The sequence below is a fragment of the Aedes aegypti genome, chromosome 2 (assembly GCF_002204515.2).
Source record: "Aedes aegypti strain LVP_AGWG chromosome 2, AaegL5.0 Primary Assembly, whole genome shotgun sequence".
In the NCBI taxonomy this organism is placed as follows: Eukaryota; Metazoa; Arthropoda; class Insecta; order Diptera; family Culicidae; genus Aedes; species Aedes aegypti.
The window spans coordinates 261,655,929-261,677,518 of record NC_035108.1 but is presented as its reverse complement, the minus strand read 5'-3'; the positions used below and the strand labels follow the sequence as shown (position 1 = coordinate 261,677,518).

General features: G+C 37.8%; 1 protein-coding gene across 1 annotated transcript; it reads left to right on the top strand.

The window, feature by feature from the left end:
- Nucleotides 1-664: 664 nt before the first annotated feature.
- On the top strand, nt 665-19,736 carry LOC5570924 (protein ref(2)P). The gene is made up of 4 exons (XM_021844906.1): nt 665-1,285; nt 11,835-12,384; nt 17,628-19,000; nt 19,177-19,736. The coding sequence occupies exons 1-4, from the start codon at nt 1,102-1,104 to the stop codon at nt 19,320-19,322; spliced, it is 2,253 nt and encodes a 750-aa protein (XP_021700598.1). The 5' UTR covers nt 665-1,101; the 3' UTR covers nt 19,323-19,736.
- Nucleotides 19,737-21,590: the final 1,854 nt, after the last annotated feature.

Below are 21,590 nucleotides of genomic sequence, written 5' to 3'. Positions count from 1 at the left end.
AACTTGTCAAATCTAGAATGTTTCTAGTCATAAATACTACAACTCTGGTTAAATAAACAGAATATACTTTCTTTTCTTGTTGACTATGTTATGGTAGAGTTAACAGATTAATGTAGTCGGTTGAAAATCGTTGGTGCAGTTCTTAATTTTACCATGGATTCAGTAGTTTCTACAATAAAATTCATATCAGTGTTCAGTTCACGAGGGATCGTTCAAATATTACGTAACGCGAAATTTGCCATATTAAGACCCCCTCCCTCCCCCACGTAACAGAGTTTGTATGAACAACATAAAAATTTTGTATGGAACGTAACACTACTGAAGACCCTTTCCCTCCCCCTGTTGCGTTACGTAATATTTGAACAATCCCTGACGAGAGATTTTATTCAATGTAGATTGTTATGAAAAGTTTAGCGAGAAATGCTTCAAGATAGTTTTCTAAACGCCGATGACATCAAGACAGTTTGTGAAATATAACGGTACTCTTCCAGCAGCGTTACCGCCCGACAAAACAAGCAAACAAAAAATTGAGAGAGAATTCCTGCGCTGCGGTGAGAGAAATAGTGCTTCTTTTTGCGTTTTCATTCGAACTTCGGCCGCAGTTGACTCTCTTGTTGTTGTTTTTATTTACGTCTCTCCAAAAACTATGAGCTGCAAAACAACGAGAGCTTCAGTTCTGGTGATTCATTCTTTGGCTAGTGCTAGAAGCGTCTGGAAGTGGATTTAGTGTTCTCCTGCATTGAGAAGAGACCATTTTCCTAGTTCAAATTTTGCCGATCATTGAGGAGTCATCCCATAAACCATTGAGAAAGGTGCAAGAAGTACATGAACTTGTGAAATTAGTTTGTATAAAAAGTGAACCCCTAATCCAAAACGTATTCAATCCAAAAGTGTCGTCTGCCTGTATCGTTTCTGTCAGGGAATTTGCTTGTTGTTTTTTGGAAAGTTAATCGTCAGAAGTGCTAAAGAACTATAATTCTGTCAAGGACGGTGTTGAAATCTCCATTGATTAGCCATTCAGCTTTGTGCAAAGTGCAGTATTTCGAACAGCGGAAGGTGATTGAAAAATAGTTTGTTGCAGACGGAAAAGCTGAAAACAAAATGGTGTTCCCGAAGAAGCTGAAAGTGACCGTCCTCCGGGAGTCGTCCGGGGAGAAGGAAAACTTCCTGCTGTCCACCGAAAGGCACCGGGAGATTTGCCATCGGTTCGACAACCTGAAGAACGAAATCGTGGCCCGCTATCCGGAACTGCTGCAGTACGAGGAGATTAAGTTTGTTTGGATTGGTAAGTCGACGATGAGAGTAATAATCTTGATCTTTGGGTTGGGAGGATGCAAGGGAAGAAATTACTACATGGGAAGAGGTTTTTTTTTCTACGCTGTTTCATAACTGCGCATTTTCTGTTTTTTGTTTTTACTTTGCAAGAGCAAGCATATGATGGCAGTGCTGCCAGTTTCTATAGTTAAACATCATGCGAGATAAGCCATTTTACGAGACGTTCGAATGACGTTTTCCGGCGGGCCTATTGTTATTATTGGCGGGTTATTGTTATTATTCAAAAAAGTAGCATGACATGTTAATGCCGCTGGTAACATTTTTGTTGGTTATGGCATTCCCGTCTCTTTTGAAGCATTATTCTACCCAGTTTCCATGTTTTGTGTTACCAGTAGATGAAATAAATTGCTCCCTTCCTGCTGATTTGGAAAGATTGAAAAGTTTATTAAAGCGCCATTGTTGAATAAGCTTCATCCAAATGTAACGCTAGAAGAAACGTAAATAAATGGGCCCGCCAGCAAGTTTCAAAGCTTGTAAACAAACGGAAAACATACACGGAGACGGAATTCAACTCAATTTTGGGTTGTTTCAACGCAATTCCGTAGTTGAGCCCAATAACTCAATTTTGGCTAAATTTCCAAGGTCCCCACTAGGTAGTTTGGCTTTAATTCCATTAGAAAAATATACTCAATTTTGGGTTGATTTAACGCAAAATTGAGTTCTTTCGACCCAAACATAAGAAAAGTTGCATTTACCCAAATTTGGCTTATTGGGCCAAAGTACCCCCATTGGGTAGATGCAGCTCTCTCTATTTTTGACAACATTCGTGTGGGAGAAAGAGAAAACCGAGAGATTTTGGGTTGAAACTATAATCGATATACTTAATTTTGGGTAAAGTAAACTCAAAAATTAGGTTAAAATATTTCTCCGTGTATGATTCGAAACGTCTCATAAAATGGCTTATTATCAATGGACCAGTGCACGAGTTCAATATCTGACGTTTGAGCGGTGCCGTGTTATTTACGTGACCATGGTAACGAATGAATTCGGCACCGCTCAAAAGTCAAATTAGTGAACTCGTGCATAGGCCTATTCACATGACGTCTCAAATCAGCTGATCGGGAAGCACTTTGACAGTTCTTCTATGAAAATGACAGGCCCGTGTTAGCACCGGTCCTCCACCGATGTAAACAAATGCATAGACGGATCTGTCACATGAAAAGGCCTATTGATCCATAGTCCATTTTACGATACGGTTTTGAACAGCTGATCGCTTATTTTATGAATGAAATTTTGACAGAAGGCAGTATCGTAAAGTGTGAAAGTAACAGCAATATCATCAGTGTTGCCGATCCGTAAAACGGACTATAGCATAACAGTTCGCATAACTTCTGATCTCGCCCTAAAAGCCATTGGTAACCATATGTGTAGCTCGTTGTTTCTGACCATTTAAATAGAGTTACATGTTATTTTACCACGGTATGATGAAGGAAGGATTGTTCTCGACACGCCAATGATGTTGGTTTGGATGCTGATTCATTCATTTGCTCAGAAACAATGAGCTACACACGTGGTTACCAATGGCTTTTAGGGCGTTATCCCAGACCATGCGAGAACTATTTAATATATATGAAGGCCATCGCAGCTATTCCAAGCTGTAAAAACTTATAAACTTTACAAAAAATTAAATCAATGAACATTCGAAAAATTCATTGAATGAATCTTTGAAATTTCAGAAAAATTACACAAAGTAGGTACTTGGTATACATTTCTCGACATCCATTATGATTCCAATTAGATTAGATCCCAAGCAATTGAAAACGACAACTTCAAGAACCGTGATCATTACTGACTGGTGCAATATCAGATATCTTTGAAGCAATGATTGAAAAATTATAATGCATAATGGACAAACCGATTACCAAAAATGACATACAAAACCCTAGAAGTCAAATTCAAAATGAGATTTTCTCGCGACCCACCAGAAACTGTTCCACGACTCCCCAGTGGGTCGCGACAGTTTGAGAAACTATGTGTTAGGAGATTACTGACAAAAACTACTTTCAATGATCCATTGAGACAGCAACGAGCTTCAATAATTATAAAATCGGCTTGACTATTCCCGCTCATATGCGTTTTTTTTAATTTCTTTATTAGTATCATTCCAAACATTACATTCTTTTCTTATATCTAGGTGTTCTGTGTTATTAGACAATACTATCGTCCTAATTTGGTAAAACAAATTTAAGATTTTATAAACATTTGGTAAAATAAATTTAAGATTTTATTAACATTTTGTTAACAACATATTACATTTCATTTGCCGTAGCAGTTCAGATTTTTCACAGGCGAGTTGATTTTACCTGCTTATAAGAGAAAAAAAAAACGCTTTGAATTTACTTAACCTAACTTAACCTAAACATATAATGCATTAATCGTGGCAATAGAAGATTGTAACGATTTTTGCCTGAAATTATTAATTATTTTATTTGACATTTGTTCCAATTAGAGTGTCCATTTCCCGGCCATTTTGCTCGGGATTCGGGACAAAAATCTTAGCTTGTCCCGGGAAATCCCGGGATCCCGGGATTTATAAAATTTTCAATAAAACTAGTGTTTTGGTAGAAATGGAAGTACAAATCCAACAATACAATTTTTTTAAATGAAATAAATTATAACAAATCATATTCCATATGCTCATAATTCAGTTCGAAATTTCATTTGTAGCATTTCAAGACTGATTTCAAATCATTATAATTATAACAGTCATTTATATCGCATCGACATAAAAGATTCAAATTTATGTGATTGTGGACCATTCTATGAAGACATTGATCATATAATTTTTCATTGTTCAAGATACGTTATACCAAGGAATAAGTTTTTAAAACAAATTCAAAATTCAAATCATACTACTCCAACATCTGTTAGAGATATTTCAGGAAATGTAAATCTATTATATGTGATACTTGTCTTTTTTTTCGTACGTTTCTTTTCAGCTTTGAAGAACAGTTTTCTATATGTGATAACTTAACTATATAGGTCCTCTTCTAGGACCTTTCACTTTTTCAAGTACTTGGCTCTGCTATGGATCAATGCCGTTTGAGCCTCTTATTGTTAAGATTGCTTATTTTGTAATGTTTTTAGAAAAGATGAAGAGGTTTTGTGCCTTTTGGAGAAAGATTTCGGTAAGAAATCACTCAAAGGGGTTTTTCCCTCTTCCAAAATTTCAAGTTAAAAATAAATAAATAAATATTCCATATTTGGTTTCGTATTCTGTTGAAGTAACTTAACGAAAATCAAAACTTTGCTAGGTATGCTAGGGATTTATTCAAATTCTTTATAATACTTTGAATGGAAGTATGGTAACAAATTAAGTCATAATAAGAAAGCTATTTGCTTCAGACATTTGAAAACTCATCAATACTTTAGACAAAAGACACAATTGAAGATAATTAAAGGATTTTTTTTTTTAGAATATCATGTTATAAGTTGATAACTGAAAATTATTGACTGAAGTTTAGATGTACTTTGAAATTCGCTTTCTCAGAATTGGCTTATAAAAATGGCTTATGTTGATTAGAAAAGCAATTAGGCTACGCAGCCCGTCATTCGTTTTGGCAGCCATCAACATGGCTGCATCAAATTGCAGCTCGCAATTTCAAAGTGATAAAACTCAGTCAACATAAGTAATATTGATCATAATCACTACTTGCGCTCACATGCAGAAAGTATGCTGATACTTTTTCAGCAATGTCAGTGCAAAACCAAGTGATTTTCTTCAATTTGCAATCGTGATCGTGAGATTAATTAGCCATAATCATCGATGCCCAGTACAAATTTCAATGAAGGCCTACTTCGCCTTAAAACTTTGCAACTAGACAAATAAAAATATGTGTTTCTTACTTAGTACATTGGTATGGAAAATAATTACTGTTTTCAATGATACTTTTCTATTTTATCAATTAAGAAAAACGTCAATGTATTGCTTTGGACTTAAGTGGTTTTCATCCAATTCTACGTACATGTCGGGAATCCCGGGATTCCCGGGATGTCAGAACTAAAATCCCGAGAAACGGGAAATCCCGAAACGGGATTTCTTGTCCCGGGATGTCCCGGGATGGACACTCTAGTTCCAATGTTTCAACATTGGATATTATATGTAACTCATTGGTACTATACCAGGGAGGAAGCCTCAGAATCATTTTCAAAATTTTATTTTGAATTCTCTGCAGAGCTTTCTTCCTGATATTACAACAGCTAGTCCATATTGGTGCAGCATACAACATGGCTGGTCTGAAAATTTGTTTGAATATCAAAAGCTTGTTCTCAAGACAAAGTTTTGATTTTCTATTAATAAGGGGATAGAGACATTTTACATATTTATTACATTTGGCTTGAATGCCCTCAATGTGATTTTTGAAAGTTAAATTCTTATCTAGCATGAGCCCTAGATACTTAACTTTATCTGACCAATTTATTGGAACCCCTCTCATCGTGACAACATGTCTACTTGAAGGTTTCAAATAAAGAGCTTTTGGTTTATGTGGGAATATTATTAGTTGAGTTTTGGAAGTATTAGGAGAAATCTTCCATTTCTGCAAGTATGAAGAAAATATATAAAAACTTTTTTGCAATCGACTACAGATGACACGCAGACTTCGTCCTTTGGCGGAAAGGCCTGTGTCATCCGCAAACAAAGATTTTTGACATCCCTGAGGTAACTCTGATAAGTCAGATGTGAAAATATTGTATGATATTGATCCCAAAATGCTGCCTTGAGGAACACCAGCTCTTACAGGAAGTCTTTCAGATCTGGAATTCTGATAATTAACCTGAAGTGTACGATTTGACAGATAACTTTGAATTATTCTAACAATGTATGTTGGAAAATTAAAGTTTTTTTTTATTTTACGATCAAACCTTCATGCCAAACACTGTCGAATGCTTTTTCTATGTCTAGAAGAGCAAGACCAGTAGAGAAGCCTTCAGATTTGTTGGAACGGATCAAATTTGTTACACGTAAGAGTTGATGAGTGGTCGAATGTCCATGGCGGAATCCGAACTGTTCATTGGCAAAAATTGAATTTTCGTTGATGTGGGCCATCATTCTGTTCAAAATAACCTTTTCAAAAAGTTTACTGATGGAGGAAAGCAAACTAATTGGACGATAGCTAGACGTTTCTGCATGATTTTTGTCTGGTTTTTAAATTGGAGCAACCTTAACATTTTTCCATTTGTCAGGAAAATATGCTAATTGAAAACATTTGTTAAATATATCAACTAAAAATGATAAGCTACATTCTGGATGTTTCTTGATGAGCATGTAGAAAATTCCATCATCGCCAGAAGCTTTCATGTTTTTGAATTTTTTAATAATAGTTCTCACTTCTTCCAAATCAGTCTCCCAGGCATTTTCGAAAACGTTCTCTTGATTGAGAATATTTTCGAACTCCTGAGTAACTTGGTTTTCAATTGGACTAGTAAGTCCTAAATTAAAATTGTGCGCACTTTCAAACTGCATAGCAAGTTTTTAAGCTTTTTCGCAATTAGTTAGAAATAATTTGTTCTCCTCTTTCAATGCCGGTATTGGCTTCTGAGGTTTTTTCAAGATTTTAGATAATTTCCAAAAGGGCTTAGAGCCAGGGTCCAATTGAGAAATCTTATTTTCAAAATTTTTGTTTCTTAATTGTGTAAAACGTTTCTTGATTTCTTTCTGCAAATCCTGCTATTTAATTTTCATAGCAGGATTGCGAGTGCGTTGAAGTTGCCTTTCCCTCACGTTTTTAAGACGGATCAAGAGTTTAGGATCATCGTCTATAACCACGGATTCAAATTTTACTTCACATTTTGGAATTGCAATGCTCCTGGCTTCAACAATGGAATTTGTTAAAGTTTCAAGAGCATTGTCAATATCAAGTTTAGTTTGTAAAGAAATGTTAACATCGAGATTAGAGTCAATATACGTTTCATATATATTCCAGTCGGCTCGTAAATAATTGAAAGTGGAGCTCATAGGATTGAGAATCGCTTCATGGGAAATTTGAAATGTAACAGGGACATGATCAGAATCAAAATCAGCATGAGTAACTGATTGGCTACAGAGATGACTAGAGTCGGTTAAGACCAAATCAATCGTAGATGGATTTCTAGAAGAGGAAAAACATGTAGGGCTATCAGGGTATTAAATTGAGAAATATCCTGAAGAGCACTCAATAAATAAAATTCTGCCGTTGGAATTACTTTGAGAATTATTCCATGACCGATGCTTGGCATTAAAGTCACCAATGACAAAACATTTTGACTTATTGCGAGTCAATTTTCGCAAGTCAGTTTGGAGCAAATTGACTTGCTGTCCAGAGCATTGAAAAGGCAAATAGGCAGCTATGAAAGTATATTTACCAGACTGTGTTTCGACAGAAACACCTAAAGTTTCAAAAACTTTAGTTTCAAATGACGAAAACAGTTGATGCTTTATACGCCTATGAATGATGATTGCAACTCCCCCACATGCCCCATCAAGTCGATCGTAACGATAAACAAAAAGGTTAGGATCTCTTTTGAGTTTAGATCCAGGTTTTAAATAAGTTTCGGTAATAACTGCTATATGCACGTTATTAATTGTAAGAAAATTAAACAGCTCGTCCTCTTTACCATTCAGAGAACGAGCATTCCAATTTAAAATATTTAAATTATTATTTGGATCCATTAGAAAAACGTAATCCAATAACAATTTGATTTGTAAATTTCACACCAACTTGGACTGCTTCAGTCATAGTGGTGGCTTTGAACATTGCATCAATCATTAGATTCAATTGTTTAGTTAGAAAATTAAAATCTGAGGCAGACATATCACTTGAAGTGGGTACATTTGATGATTTTCCATTAGAATTTTCGGTAGACGAAGAAACTGAGTAGGAGTTACCTGTGGTGGTAGGGTTTTTTTCCATTTGATTTGAAACAAGTAGAATGGGTACTCATGGAACGAATAGGGGAAGAGTTCAAATTACCTGCTACTATATCGGCAAAGGATTTACCGTGGGTAGATACATTCAAAATTGAAAGATTCGAACGGCTACCCGACGGATTAAAATTAGTTTGTGAATGAGCATGATTATGATCTTCCTGATGGGTATGATTCCTAATCAAGCGATCGTTAACTGAAAAATGAGCATTGTTCGATACTCTACCAGGCAAATTCCGGAAACGACCGTTATCGCACGTCACGAACCTCAATGACTCTATTGCGTGAAGGACAATTCCAAAAATTTGACTTATGATTAGCCCCACGATTAGAGCATATGAACTTGGTGGTATCTTCCTTCACTGGACAGACGTCCTTGGCGTGAGAAGAACATCCACAAATCATGCATTTAGCATCCATGCGACAATTTTTTGTACCATGACCCCACTTTTGGCACCGACGGCACTGAGTGGGGTTCTGGTAATTTCCTCCAGGTTTCTGAAAATGTTCCCATGTCACACGGACATCGAACATAAGTTTAGCTTTTTCTAAAGCTTTAATATTATTTAGTTCTTTTTTGTTAAAGTGAACTAAATAAAATTCTTGAGAAAGCCCTTTCCGAACAATGCCAGATTGGGTTCTCTTTTTCATAATGATTACTTGGACTAGGGAAAATCCAAGTAAATCATTTATACCATTTTTGATCTCTTCAGGTGACTTATAATCACTTGAGAGACCTTTCAAGACAATTTTGAACAAACGTTCAGTTTTGTCGTCATAAGTAAAAAAAATTGTGCTTCTTCTCTTCAAGATGTTTGAGAAGAAGTTCGCGATCTTTAAGAGTTTCCGGCAAAACGCGACAGTCTCCTTTCTTTGCGATTTGGAAGGAAACCTTGATTCCCCTAATGGAGTTCAAGATCTCCTGCCTAAATCCCGCAAATTCGGAACAACTGACCACGATAGGCGGCACTCTTTGCTTCCTCACTTGGACCAAAGAGCCTGGGCTAGAGGCTGCTTCGATTTGGTGTTCGGAAAATTTGTCTAGAGCATCGAACTGATTGCTCATTATCAACATTGCATCAACATTATTCATTTCACCCTTGGAAGAAAGTTCGCATTCCGGAGAAACGTCCTTTCTTCCATTCTTGCCACGTTTAGTGACAGTTTTAAATCCCACATTTTTGGAAGGAAGTTGTGAATTCAGAGATTCACCCTTCTTTTTGTTTGTAGTTGCAACCATATGAATACACGATAGAAGACGTGACCTCTTAAGAGATTTTTACCCAAGACGGTGTCCAAGAAGGATTACCACCGCTAGCTTTCGCCAACGGGTCCAACTAAAAATCGAAGGAACGGGTCCAAACAAGGATCGTAAAGCGATCAATAGTAGAAAAAATAGTACTGAAAAGTACTGTTTTAGTAGCACTGAAATGTACTGTTTTATTGCTTTAGGTAGTTTTTAAGAAAACTTCCAAGAGCAGAGAGAATTCGTGTACGCACAGCACGAAGGTACGATGCGCACTTTTTCTCGACAAGGTGATTTTCTCGATTTTCTTGATGGGACTGTAGGGTAACCAATATATTTTGGACCCCCTGGGCCATTTTCCTGCAAATTCCCCAGTTTAAATCGAAAGACCAACTCAATTTGCATGCCATTTGGAAAGATAGGGCTGTTCCACATTTGCATCAATCGTTTGTACAAAAAAATGTGTTTATTTTATCTGAAAATAATTAAATAAAATCGGTTCATCCATGCAACCGTTACAACACGTTACACACAGAAATTGAAGCCGTCAGATTTTTTTCAAATGTAAACAAAAACTTTTTTCTAATTTCTGGACTAAATGCGTAGAATATCTTCGGTTTTCCATTGTCAATCGATTGATTAGACTATGGGCGAGCATATTAAACCAGTGTCATGGAATTTGTCGGTACACGATAAAAATGCTGGGGGTCCAAAATATATACTTTGAGGGTCCAAAATGTAGAGGTGTGTCCAATTGTCTTCACAATTCAATTATTTTCGACGTTTTTTGGATCCTACATGACCGTTTGGACAATTTTATCTCGTAGAGAAAGTTTTTCTCTACATTTTGACATGTTCTTTAACTTGGTTACGCTGTGCAATTAATTAATTGGGACAAAAAACTAAAATCACTTCCTTAGAGGGTCCAAAATACGACCGTCACCCTATTGCGAGTATGGGTAGTGTAGCATCGGGCAACTACCGGTCAATAATATGTAGAGTAGCAGATCAGCGATCGAGCGACGAACAGTGTAGAGTAGTAGAGCTTGAGACGGTAAGGAATAAAGTTGTGCATTGCGGAGCGGTGTGTAGAGAATTTGTAATTATTCGAAGTGTTGTGATTTGTTCCCGATTCCACAGATTCCGTTGTTACAGGCATTGTTTCGAGAAATCCTCCTGAAAGTTATTGGCGAATCTTCTAAAAATTACTCCAGGAGATATTCTAGGCATTCCTACATAGTTTTCTCAAGGACGTTCCAATAAATTCGTTCACGAATTTCTCTTCAATTATTGTTATATACCTACCTAAAGTTCATCAGAGAGCTTGGCCGAGATTTTTAAGTGTTTTTTTTTTTTCAGAAATTTGTCAAGAAACTTCTCCAAGATTGTACCAAGAAGAAACGTACAACTGTAAACGTTGTTGCAGTAAATAAACTAAATAAATCAAGGACAATTTCATAAACAAATTATAGATCGCATATTTACATTTGTAGCGTCTCTTCTACCCCTTGAGTAGAGAACGTCACTCTTTGAATCTCGTAGAATTCGTAGACACGTATATTATGAATCATATTTTTTTGGTCGACATTACACAATTCAGAAGTGACCGCTGTAAAATGTGCTCAGATTCTCTGAGAAATTTTTATTATGTTTTTTATAGTACTTCTCTTGGTGCCCTGTTTGGTTTCTGTTTTGGTTTCTGATTAGTATCTTTGTCTCTCTCTTATGGTCTATCTCAGACATTTTCTTCTTTTTTTCTTCTTCTGGGCATTACGTCTCCACTGATACAGAGCTTCCTTCTCAGCTTTATGTTCAATAAGTACTTCCACTGTTATTAACTGAGAGCTTTCTTTGCCAAAGTTGCGATTTTTCGATTCGTAGGTATTCGTGCAGCACGACGATACTCTATGCCCAGTGCAGTCAAAGAAATTTCCATTACGAAAACATTCTGGACCGACCGTGCTTCGAACCCAGAATTCAGCATTTGTTTGTAGTCGCGGACCTTATCACTAGGCTAAGGAAGGCCCCAGATTTTTTCCAATTATTCCATGCAATTGTACCAATGCCTAATTTTGTCATTTATTCCTACAGCTATTTTGATACGAATTGCTTCAAGAATTCATCCTTCGTCATACTTCCTTACTTTACCTACTGCTCTAAAAACAGTATTTTTTCAAGGAAATCTATTAAGAGTGCTGCCAAGAATTCCTCGGTAAAAACTGTATTGTTGTCGACTAGCTAAGAGCAAAAAAATGTACACCTACCATCATTTTATACACGCTTTGCTAAAATACCTACTAGAGCGTCCTAAGTGTAATAAAATATCGTCTTTCTTCTACTACCCCCCAGATGACGAAGGTGACGAGATCATCATTCTGAACCACGCCGATTACTACGACTACCTGGACGCCCCCGGTTTGGCGATCAAAAGGCGTATCTACGTCAGGGGCGTAAACAAGCTGCCCCAGGAGCAGCCAGCAGTGCAAGCAGCTTCGGCTTCCCAAGTTCATCTGGAAGCACCGATGGACCAGGATTCCGCGGCGTCCAGGAACGAGTCCACCGCACAGGATTCACCGGGCGGTGAGGATCTTCCGCTCCACAGCAACATCGTGTGCGATGTTTGCGACGAAACGATCCGTGGCCATCGGTACAAGTGCTTGCAGTGCTTCAACTATGATCTCTGCATGCGTTGCGAGGGCCGAATGCGCCACAAGGACCATCTGATGGTTCGCATCCCGACGCCGGAGGTAAACCGACGGTCGCCGTTCCGACTGTTCGAGAAACTTCGCAGCTATGCTGCCGAGGTGGGCGCCCAGTCCGGGTTCGCCGCGGCTAACGATTTCCGCGAAGACGACTACGAGAACTCGAAACGGTCCAAGCGACACCATCGCCGAACCAGGTGAGTTATTGAGAGTGGTTAATCGCAGAGGTTTCCAATTTTTTGAGATCGTGGCGTCCTTATCATTTTTCTGTAAATGGCGAAGCGCACCTATATAGAAAAATATTGAAAGGCTAATAACTGGGTAGGCTAACGTTAGAATATTCAATATTGAATACAAATTTAACCATGCTACAATAAGATTGTTTTTATCAATTGCTGTTGGTAAATTAATTTGCAGCGCACCGGTTTGGGAAGTATTTAATGAATCAGATGGATTAGAATGTTGTATTGATAAGATAGGCTTCGCGTAACAAAAAGTCCCCTTTCACAAAAAAATCGATCCCTTTGCTAGATTACCTCGTTGTCTTCCGTACACAACGCTGACACGCATATGATTCATGGCCGATGGTCATGGTGCAGCTAGCGAAAGCAAACAAGTTCCTATTTTCGTTGTTTTAGTCAGTAGCAAATGAAAAGACACGTTTAGAGCAAATAGTCACGGTTGGACCTGTTTGCGCAAGACAAGTTGAACCCGTCCTAAAGTTTAAATGTGCATCTGATTGACCAATGAACATCCAGCTCACTGGCGCTTTTCACGAATCGACAGAACATTGCATCAGAATGGTTTGGTACTTCGGACGAAACGATGAATCATCCATGTGTGAGCTGGTTTGAATACGAATGCTATTCCTTGCGGCGAATTTGTAATTTGGTTCACGTTTATATTTTATTCTTTGTTAGTATGTATCAGAACAATGTTCTCTATGCTGTATGCCCTTAAAGTGATTTTTAAAAGTTAAACTTTCATCTAGCATGAGTCCTAGATATTTAATTTCATCTGATTAAATAATTTTAATCCCCCTCATTATGAGGAAAATTACCATTTTATGTCTTTTTGAAGGTTACGAATAAAGATATTCTGGTTCATGCGGCAATACTATAAGTAGAACATTGTAAGATATCTTCCATCTTTGCAAGTATGAAGACAAAATATCCAAACTTTTTTGCCATCTACTACAAATAAAACGCAGACTTCGTCCTTTGGCGGAGAGGCCTGTGTCATCCGCAAACAAAGATTTTTGTCATCTCTGACGTAACTCAGGTTAGTCAGATGTGAAAATATTGTTCAATATTTGTTCCAGAATGCTGCCTTTAGGAACAACTGCTCTTATTGTCTCTCAGACTTGGAGTCTTGATAATTAACCTGAAGTGTACAATAAATATGACAGGAAATTTTGAATTATTCTAGCAATATAGGTTGGGAAATTCAAGTTTTGTTTATTTCACAACCAACCCTTCATGCCAAACACTGTCGAATACCTTGTATATATCTCTGCGCAAAACCAGTTGAATAGCCTTCAGATTTCTATGGAGTGTTCATTGTTACTGTTCAAAATAACTTTTTCCGATTTTTACTGATAAAATAATGCAAGCTAAATTTACGATAGTTAGAAGCTTTGGAAGATTTTTTTCCGGTTTTAAATTATTTTAAACTTGTCGTTTTTCCATTTTTCAGGAAAATGTCAACGGAAAACATTTCTTTACAATCAACTAATGATAAGCTACTTTCAGGATGTTTTTTTTATTATGGTGTGAAAAAGTCCATCATAGTTTTAATTTTTTGAATACTACTTTTTTTCCAAATCAGTCCCTCAAGAATAGTTGAAAACGTTCTTTTGACAGACAACTGTACATCAAGGTTTTCAGCTTTTTCGCTGTTGATTAATAGTGTTTTTGTTTCCTCTTTCAACTTCAAATGTTAGATAATTTCCAAAGAGACTTGAAGCCAGGGTCGAATTATGAGATATTATTTTCAAAATTTTTATTTCTCAAATCAGAAAACCTTTTTTTTAGTTTATTTTTTGCAGATTATGCCATATCATTTTAAAAGCAGGATCACTAGTGATTCGAAACACTTACCCAGAAATATCCACTGGGAATTATCTAAAAATTTTCCTAAATATTATTCCAGAATTCCATTTAGAGATTTTTCCATGAATTCTTCCACCAATTTTTCCAACAGTTACTCTAACAGACATCCCAAAGATTATTACAGGAGCTCTTTAAAAATCTGCTAAGGTTTATTACAGAGATTTTGAAGATTTTTCCAGGAACCCCTACAATAGGGTGCCCCAAAATTTCACTTTGTCAGAATACTTGGGGGCTCAACCTCCAATTGGTAATAATAAATCTTTGAGCTGTTTAGTAGAATACCTATAAGTAGATGAAAAAACCGAATTTAGTACTATACCATTTAATTCCATAGAGTTTGTATCCTTTGACAGATACGCGTATTTCGACCTCAACTGTAAGGCCGTCTTCAGTGTCGTGTACTAAACTCGACTTCAAATGCTCGTCTAGCTGCAGGCGGTACTGTGCAGCTACCCCACCAGTCAACAAACGTTGGATATTGAAGCGCAGCGTTCTCTCAGTTCTGGAACTCCTGACGCTGGATAACAGCGCCCAAATTTAAAATACAACGAGATAATGATATGTGTCGATATTAGGGCCTCGGAATGAAATTGGCGTTGGGCCTGAAATGTCGCCCATCAACCCAACACGATAGTTTATTAGGGAGCAGGCATCGCACTGGTGTCCGGCAGGTGTGTTTTGCGTATATTCTTGCGTGTGAAGCACACACCAAACATTTTTATTGCTGGTAACCAGCAAAATTCTGCTGATTTTTTTTTTGTGTCGTTAATCAGCAATCCATCCAGCAATGTGATTCATTGCTGAACTTACAGCAAAATGTATTTGACAGTCGATTGCTGGTTTCCAGCAATTTTTTCATCTGGCGAAGCTTGGCTATTACTGATCAATCAGCAAATGTATAAACATATTTTTTAAATTCATTTCGGATTATTTTTCAAATGAAAATTTAAATCTAAAACACAGGTGTACTACACTTTATACGAACTTTATATTTGTTCTATATTCAATTTATCTGCATGAATAAATATATGTTGACTCAACAAATAATTGGTCTTGGTTGTTAAAACAAAACCGGAGAAGTTAAACTGGAAGCAACTATCTGAAAGGAATGGTACCATAATTATGTCGAATTTTTGAAATAAATGTATTAAAATGCTTACCTGACACTTAAAACTTCCAAATGTATGATTATTATCAATGATCAATTAGAATAAAAAACATTATGTTTGCGGAAGTTGCTCGAAAAATTTTCAAGAAAGAAATACGAGTATTTTACACATGCTTTGCTAATTGCTTCAGAGATTTTATCACTTAGTGGACTATTCAGCAATCAGTATCGATGTTACTGAGTTTAGAGTTAAATGTTGTTTGCTGAAGCAATAGGACGTCTGTACCAGTGATAGTGGCAATAGTAACGGGTTGAGGAATAAAAAATCGCCAGAAAATAGAATGATAAAATTAAAGAATCTTTCAAAAACGCATTTCCTCCATTACTGAAACATGTTCCAGTTATAGTGGTATTTGCTAACGTCTGTTTACATTGATTTTCCATTGAAACCCACTATTATAGGAACGTCCCACTATTACTGGTGCAAGGGAGCAACAAAGTTAAGGTTTTTAATTGTTTTCTACTATTTCCTTACTAATTTCCAAACAAATTTTCTACACATTCATATCAGTTTAACAAGGGCCATGTTAGAAAAATACACATAAAAATAAAAAACTGTCTATAACAAGATTGAAACCACACTACCACTATTATTGGTACACACACTACCACTGAATCAGCCATCCTATCAGCAATTCTTTTTACTGGAAGGCGAATTGAAAATTTGATGTGTAGGTACTGCTGATTGTCATTCCTCTAGCAGCAGCGAAGGAAGCCGCAGGCCATAATCATTGGTAACAAAATGAAGGCTTTTCGTTCTAATGATAGGTTGGATATCTTTACATCTTGATTTAGGCACTCTCCGTAGGCCTTATCTAGGCTCTCATAGAACTCATCCTTCATGTCATCGAGATTATCGTTCTTTGGCGCATGTATGCTGATTAGGCTGTGCTTACAGAACTTGTCACCATAACGCCAACTCCATGTTCTGCTTTGTCAACGCCGTTGTAGTAAATGTGGTACTTGAATGAAGTGTTGGCAATGAAATCCTCCGCTCGGAATTCTCGTTCTCGGGTTTTTTTGCCAACGTATTTCCTGGATAGGTGCTACGTTCACATCGACAGTCCGCAGTTCACGAGCCAGGAGCGACTCGTTGTCGGGTCTGTTGCCGTAAAATCAATCCCTTTGCTCTCCTTTTGCCTTTCTTGATTGTTGAAGAGTCTTCGATAGGCCATCTAACCAGGGTTGCGCTACCTACATCATGCTAGAGGGGCTGCTTCCTCGGTGCGGACACTATACCGCATTGTTCATTTGTTCCATACATGATGACCGCGATCATAGTCATCACAACCATCCATTTTTATCAGGGCTTTGGATCTGTTGCTGTGGTTCTCAATAGTTTCAAATTCTTTCGGACATGCTACTATAGTGAGCCGTCATTCGCTAACGGTTTTAATTTCTGAAGATACATACTCTGATTATACAAACTCTTGGTTGAAATGTTCCAGACAAACTGAACGACAATTCTGGAGTAAATAAATCCTTAGAAAACAGTGTAGGCATATCTGAAGAAATTATTGCTTTAGCTCTTAAAGATGTCCCAAATGGAAATCTTGAACAAAGTCCTAGCAAAATCGATAGAAGAGTCACTCTATGAATGCTTGGGTGGCTTTTCTTGAGAAATTTGTAAAGGAATGTTCTGAGGAATTCTCAAATAAATTCATGATGGAGTTTCTGAGGTTAACCCCAGTGGATTTTTAAAGGATAATTATCCTTAAAAGCCCACTTTGAATTCATAAATCTATATTGAACTAAATTCATGAAAAAACACATAGCCAGTCAAAGCATTTATAAATGGATTCCTGCAGAAAAAATCAGAGTAATGCCTGTAGAAAACTTTGGTCAAATACCTGAATTATTTTCGTCGAAATTCCTGAAAAAAAACTTGAAAACATGCATACAGTCATAGAAACATTTATACTTGTAAAACCAAAAAAAAAAAAAAAATCATAGGAAAATGTTTGGTTGGACTGTCTAAATAATTGATATGTTTAAAATTTCTGTTTTCGTGTTCCTGTATGGTCGATTTTTGGTTTCCGTTCGGTCTCTTTTGTATCTCCTTCTTCAAGCATAAGGTCTTTAAAGTTCCTAGTTTAAAGACATTAAGCCGCTACCAGTTCTTGGAATCCTATATAATTCAAATATTTTTACCTATTCACAGTAAGGACCGCGAAGACTCCAAGGAACGCCGCGAAGAGAAGGAACGTAAGGAACGCAAACAACGCCGCGAACGTTGCGCCAAATCTTCGGAGGATCGCCGTAGCGGTCATCGCCACCGATTCGGACATGGATTCAACTTTTCGCATCTGATCAATCAGGTCATCGATCCTGCTAACATTCAATCTGCTTTCATTTCGGCTGACGCTGCGGCGGCTGCTGCCGCTGCCGCTGCAGAATCCGCCGAGGAAGCTGTCCGAGCAAGCATGGCCAATTGCCCCTTGTTTGCCGCGACTTCTAGTCGTCCGACTTCTGCTTCAGCTACCGCTTCTGCTTCGGCTTCGGCTTCAACATCGGCGCCGACTCAACCTGAACCCAACTTTACACCAACTACGGAAAACCCCCAAGAAGGATCATCAACCTCATCAATGAACGCAGAGCCACAGGCTCAGCAATCCACCAAATCCTCCCCTAATTCCCCAAGCTCGCCCAAGCAAGCTCAAGATGTTATCGACCTGTCCTGGTTGGCTCCGACACCCGAGAGCATTCAGAAAATCAATCAAACCTTCTCGAAGATTTTGGATCCACTTGGAATGAACATCGAGATCCGCTCTAACGGATCTCCGAAGCCTGCCCAAACACAAACTCCAACCGAGGAGAAGAAAGACAAAACGACGGAGACGGCCAATACACCTACCACTAGCACCCCCAGTCAAACACCGCCGGGAGGTGCCGGAACAAGCAGCAAAGCCACCGAAATGGATCCAATCGTTGAACTCGAGAAGAAGCTGAAAGCCGTTCTGATGGATCGGCCCGCCGTTTCCAAGAAATCCCCAGTTCAGACAGACGCTACCATGGGGAGTAGTGATGAAGACGATTGCTCTTCGGTAAGCAGCGTCTCGTTGTTGAGTGACAATGATGATTCCATGGGAGCCGCAGAGAAAGCCGAGAAAAGATGGACCATGTTGGATATTCCCAATGATGGTGCGCATGACACGACCCAGAAAGCTACAACAAGCGCGGAAGACGTTGCTCCGGAGTCCACGGCAGTCAAAGCACCAGAACCTGCCGTAGCTTCCACATCTTCTATACCTGCTACCCCTGCTGCTACTGCGGCTGGAAGCTATCCAGAGGCGGGTTCTGCATCTTCCGCCAACAATGGTAGCACCTCGAAGCCCATCGACTACGAACAGCTTGGAAAAGCATTGAAGCAACATCTGGAAGCTGAGCAACAAGCTGCTTCGGCTAAAAGTGCATCTCCCAGCCCGACTACACCATCGGAAGCCTCGAAAAAAGCCGCAACGCCACCCCCGGCCGTTGTCGTATCGGCTCCAGTAGCGCAAACTAGACCAGCGCCGAATGTGGTGTTCAGTCACAGTAAGTTGAAATCGATTTTATAACATTCCACAGAATGTAATATATACCTTATGTGCCATAAAATTGTGGGCAACTGCAAGGAGGTATTTATTTCGTCTTTGGTATTATAGGTTATAGAATCGTCAATATCTACTATTTCGATAAAAAGATAGTAATGTTTTCTGTATCATTTCCAGGGCCTCACGTTAATCACGCCGTTCATGCCATGATGTCCATGGGATTCAGCAATGAGGGAGGTTGGCTTACGCAGCTGCTGGATTCGGTCAACGGCGACATCCCGAGGGCGCTGGATCTGTTGACGCCGCATAAGATCAATCCTTGAATTTCTTACTACTATTGAACTATTTTATGATACTTTCATATGCTAGTGATTACAATGATTCAATGTTAGCAATACTATAAAACATGCAACACTACACAAATTATTGATATGCCACACTGTTATGTGACCTTTGATACAAAATGATTAGCTGTAGTAACTGAAACGAGGTGATAGCAAGTAGGAAGTAAGAATTTTACTCACAAACACATATTATTTTTGTTTTGGGTAACTTCCCCATAAATTTATTTATAATTTATTCGAAACCATAAATAATTGATTTTACTTTAAAAGGCTGTATGTACAACTTATATTGTTTATGTAAACAGACCTTTTACTATATTCACAATACACATATTATACTTGTGCATTCGATATGAAGAAGAAATAAATAAAAATTAAAAACTATCGTTTGAATCAGTGCTATAAATTATTTTATGCTACCGATAGTCTAGAAATGATACAGAATTCCACGTCAAATCAAATAGGAATAGTGATTTTAACCCTCCATTGTCTTGGTGCACATGAAATGAAAGATCTCTAAATCTAATTTCACCAAAATGGTCTCAAATCATTTTTACGCGAATATTATCTTCAGTTATTTCCTCACGCATTACTCGAAAAATAATCAATTTGAAGAATTATATTCCAGAAATTTCTTTTAGAATACTTTCAGGAACTCCCCTAGTCAGCGAGTCTGATGGATGTTTCGGATTTAGGGACTCACAGACTCGCGTTTACACGTTTCCACTTAGAAACTTAAAACTGATTGATTGTTGTTCATTATTCGAAATACTTATAGCTACCTTACAATCTACTACTTCACTTATTTATTGGCGTTGAGCAAGTTGCTCACGCTCTCACTCTATTTAATCTATATGGTCAGCTGTTGAGCACCTGCTCACGCTTGACCAAAGCTATGTTTAATTAAACTAATGACCTGGTTCTGGTGTGGTAATGAGGAAGTTTGGAAGTTTTGCTACCAGCGCTATAATGTAGGTTTGGGTGGTTTGATGTTTAAACGTAAACGAATTAAATGTATAATGGTAAAGTGTGTAGGTCATGAAGAAGAGGTCATGTTGTCTCTCCAACCATTTGGGTTAATTCTACGAGTGGCGTGAGGTGAGAATTGTCGGTCTCGTTATGGTTGCGTCGAATACCGTGACCCCACAGTTATGGATCAAATAGTGTGGAGTCCAACCTATAAATTTCAATAAAACGACATGGAAAACATAAAATTGTAATTCAAAAGCACGAATTGAATCGTTTCAAATTGGAACTTCGGCGAGTCAACTGCTTTGAATGTAATATTTACATAGGATTGCATAAAAATTAAAAATTGTATCGGTTTCATAAAACCATATTATAGATCAATTTTCATATTATGGATCAAATTGTGACATATTACGGATCAGTGCGCAAAATCAAGAGATTTTCAACTCAATGCATCTGCACTGCATGATTTGTCGAAAGTTAACAATGTTTCACATATTACTGCAAAAAAAAAAAAATGCAGAGTTAGAGCTGGAAACAAGGGTAAAATGCCCTTCTTTGTAATACTGCATTGTACTAACTGAGATATGAACTGTTTTCGCTCCACACCAAGTTTTCCACCCATTTTTGTCTGCTAAAAAATGAAATTTACAAACCTTTATGTTTTATTAGTTTTATCCTTAGTGTTATTGTCTGAAAATGTCGAATCCAATGCTTAAAATGGCAGAAATCTACATTATTTGGAAGTGATCCATAACCGCGGTAAACAATCATTTCCTGGTCCATATTATGGATCACTAGTTAGAAGTGCTAATATTCGGTATTTAGAATCTAGAAAAATGTTTTCCAAAGATGAATTCATACTCAATCGAAGCGAACGAGCATGTTTTATGCTATAGCATTTGAATTTTACCACCTGTGGGAGCTTATGAATGCTGACGACACTTCTTACAGAAAACGACCATATAATGATAGCTGTGTGGTACCAACTATAAATTTGTAAAATACACCGCTATTTATCGGTTGAATGTTGTGCTTAACATTATAAATGGTAGAAGATAAATAGTATAACATGGGAAAAATATGTTTACGTCAACGTTTATGTTTTAAGCGAGTTATCCGATGTTGAACGCCAAAGTGATCCGTCACTGTGGGTGATCCGTAACTGTGTGGGCATGGTAAGACATCCTTGAAATATGCAAACTCAGTTGTCAGCCAGACACCGCGCGCGTCAGACGTATTCTTTGCCTTTTCCACTCTAGTTTGCAGTCTCGCGAA

Coding starts and splice junctions, on each gene's coding strand:
- LOC5570924 (XM_021844906.1), top strand. CDS start 1,102: ATGGTGTTCCCGAAGAAGCTGAAAGTGACCGTCCTCCGGGAGTCGTCC. Junction 1,286..11,834: donor GATTAAGTTTGTTTGGATTG/GTAAGTCGACGA, acceptor ACTACCCCCCAG/ATGACGAAGGTGACGAGATC. Junction 19,001..19,176: donor GAATGTGGTGTTCAGTCACA/GTAAGTTGAAAT, acceptor TATCATTTCCAG/GGCCTCACGTTAATCACGCC.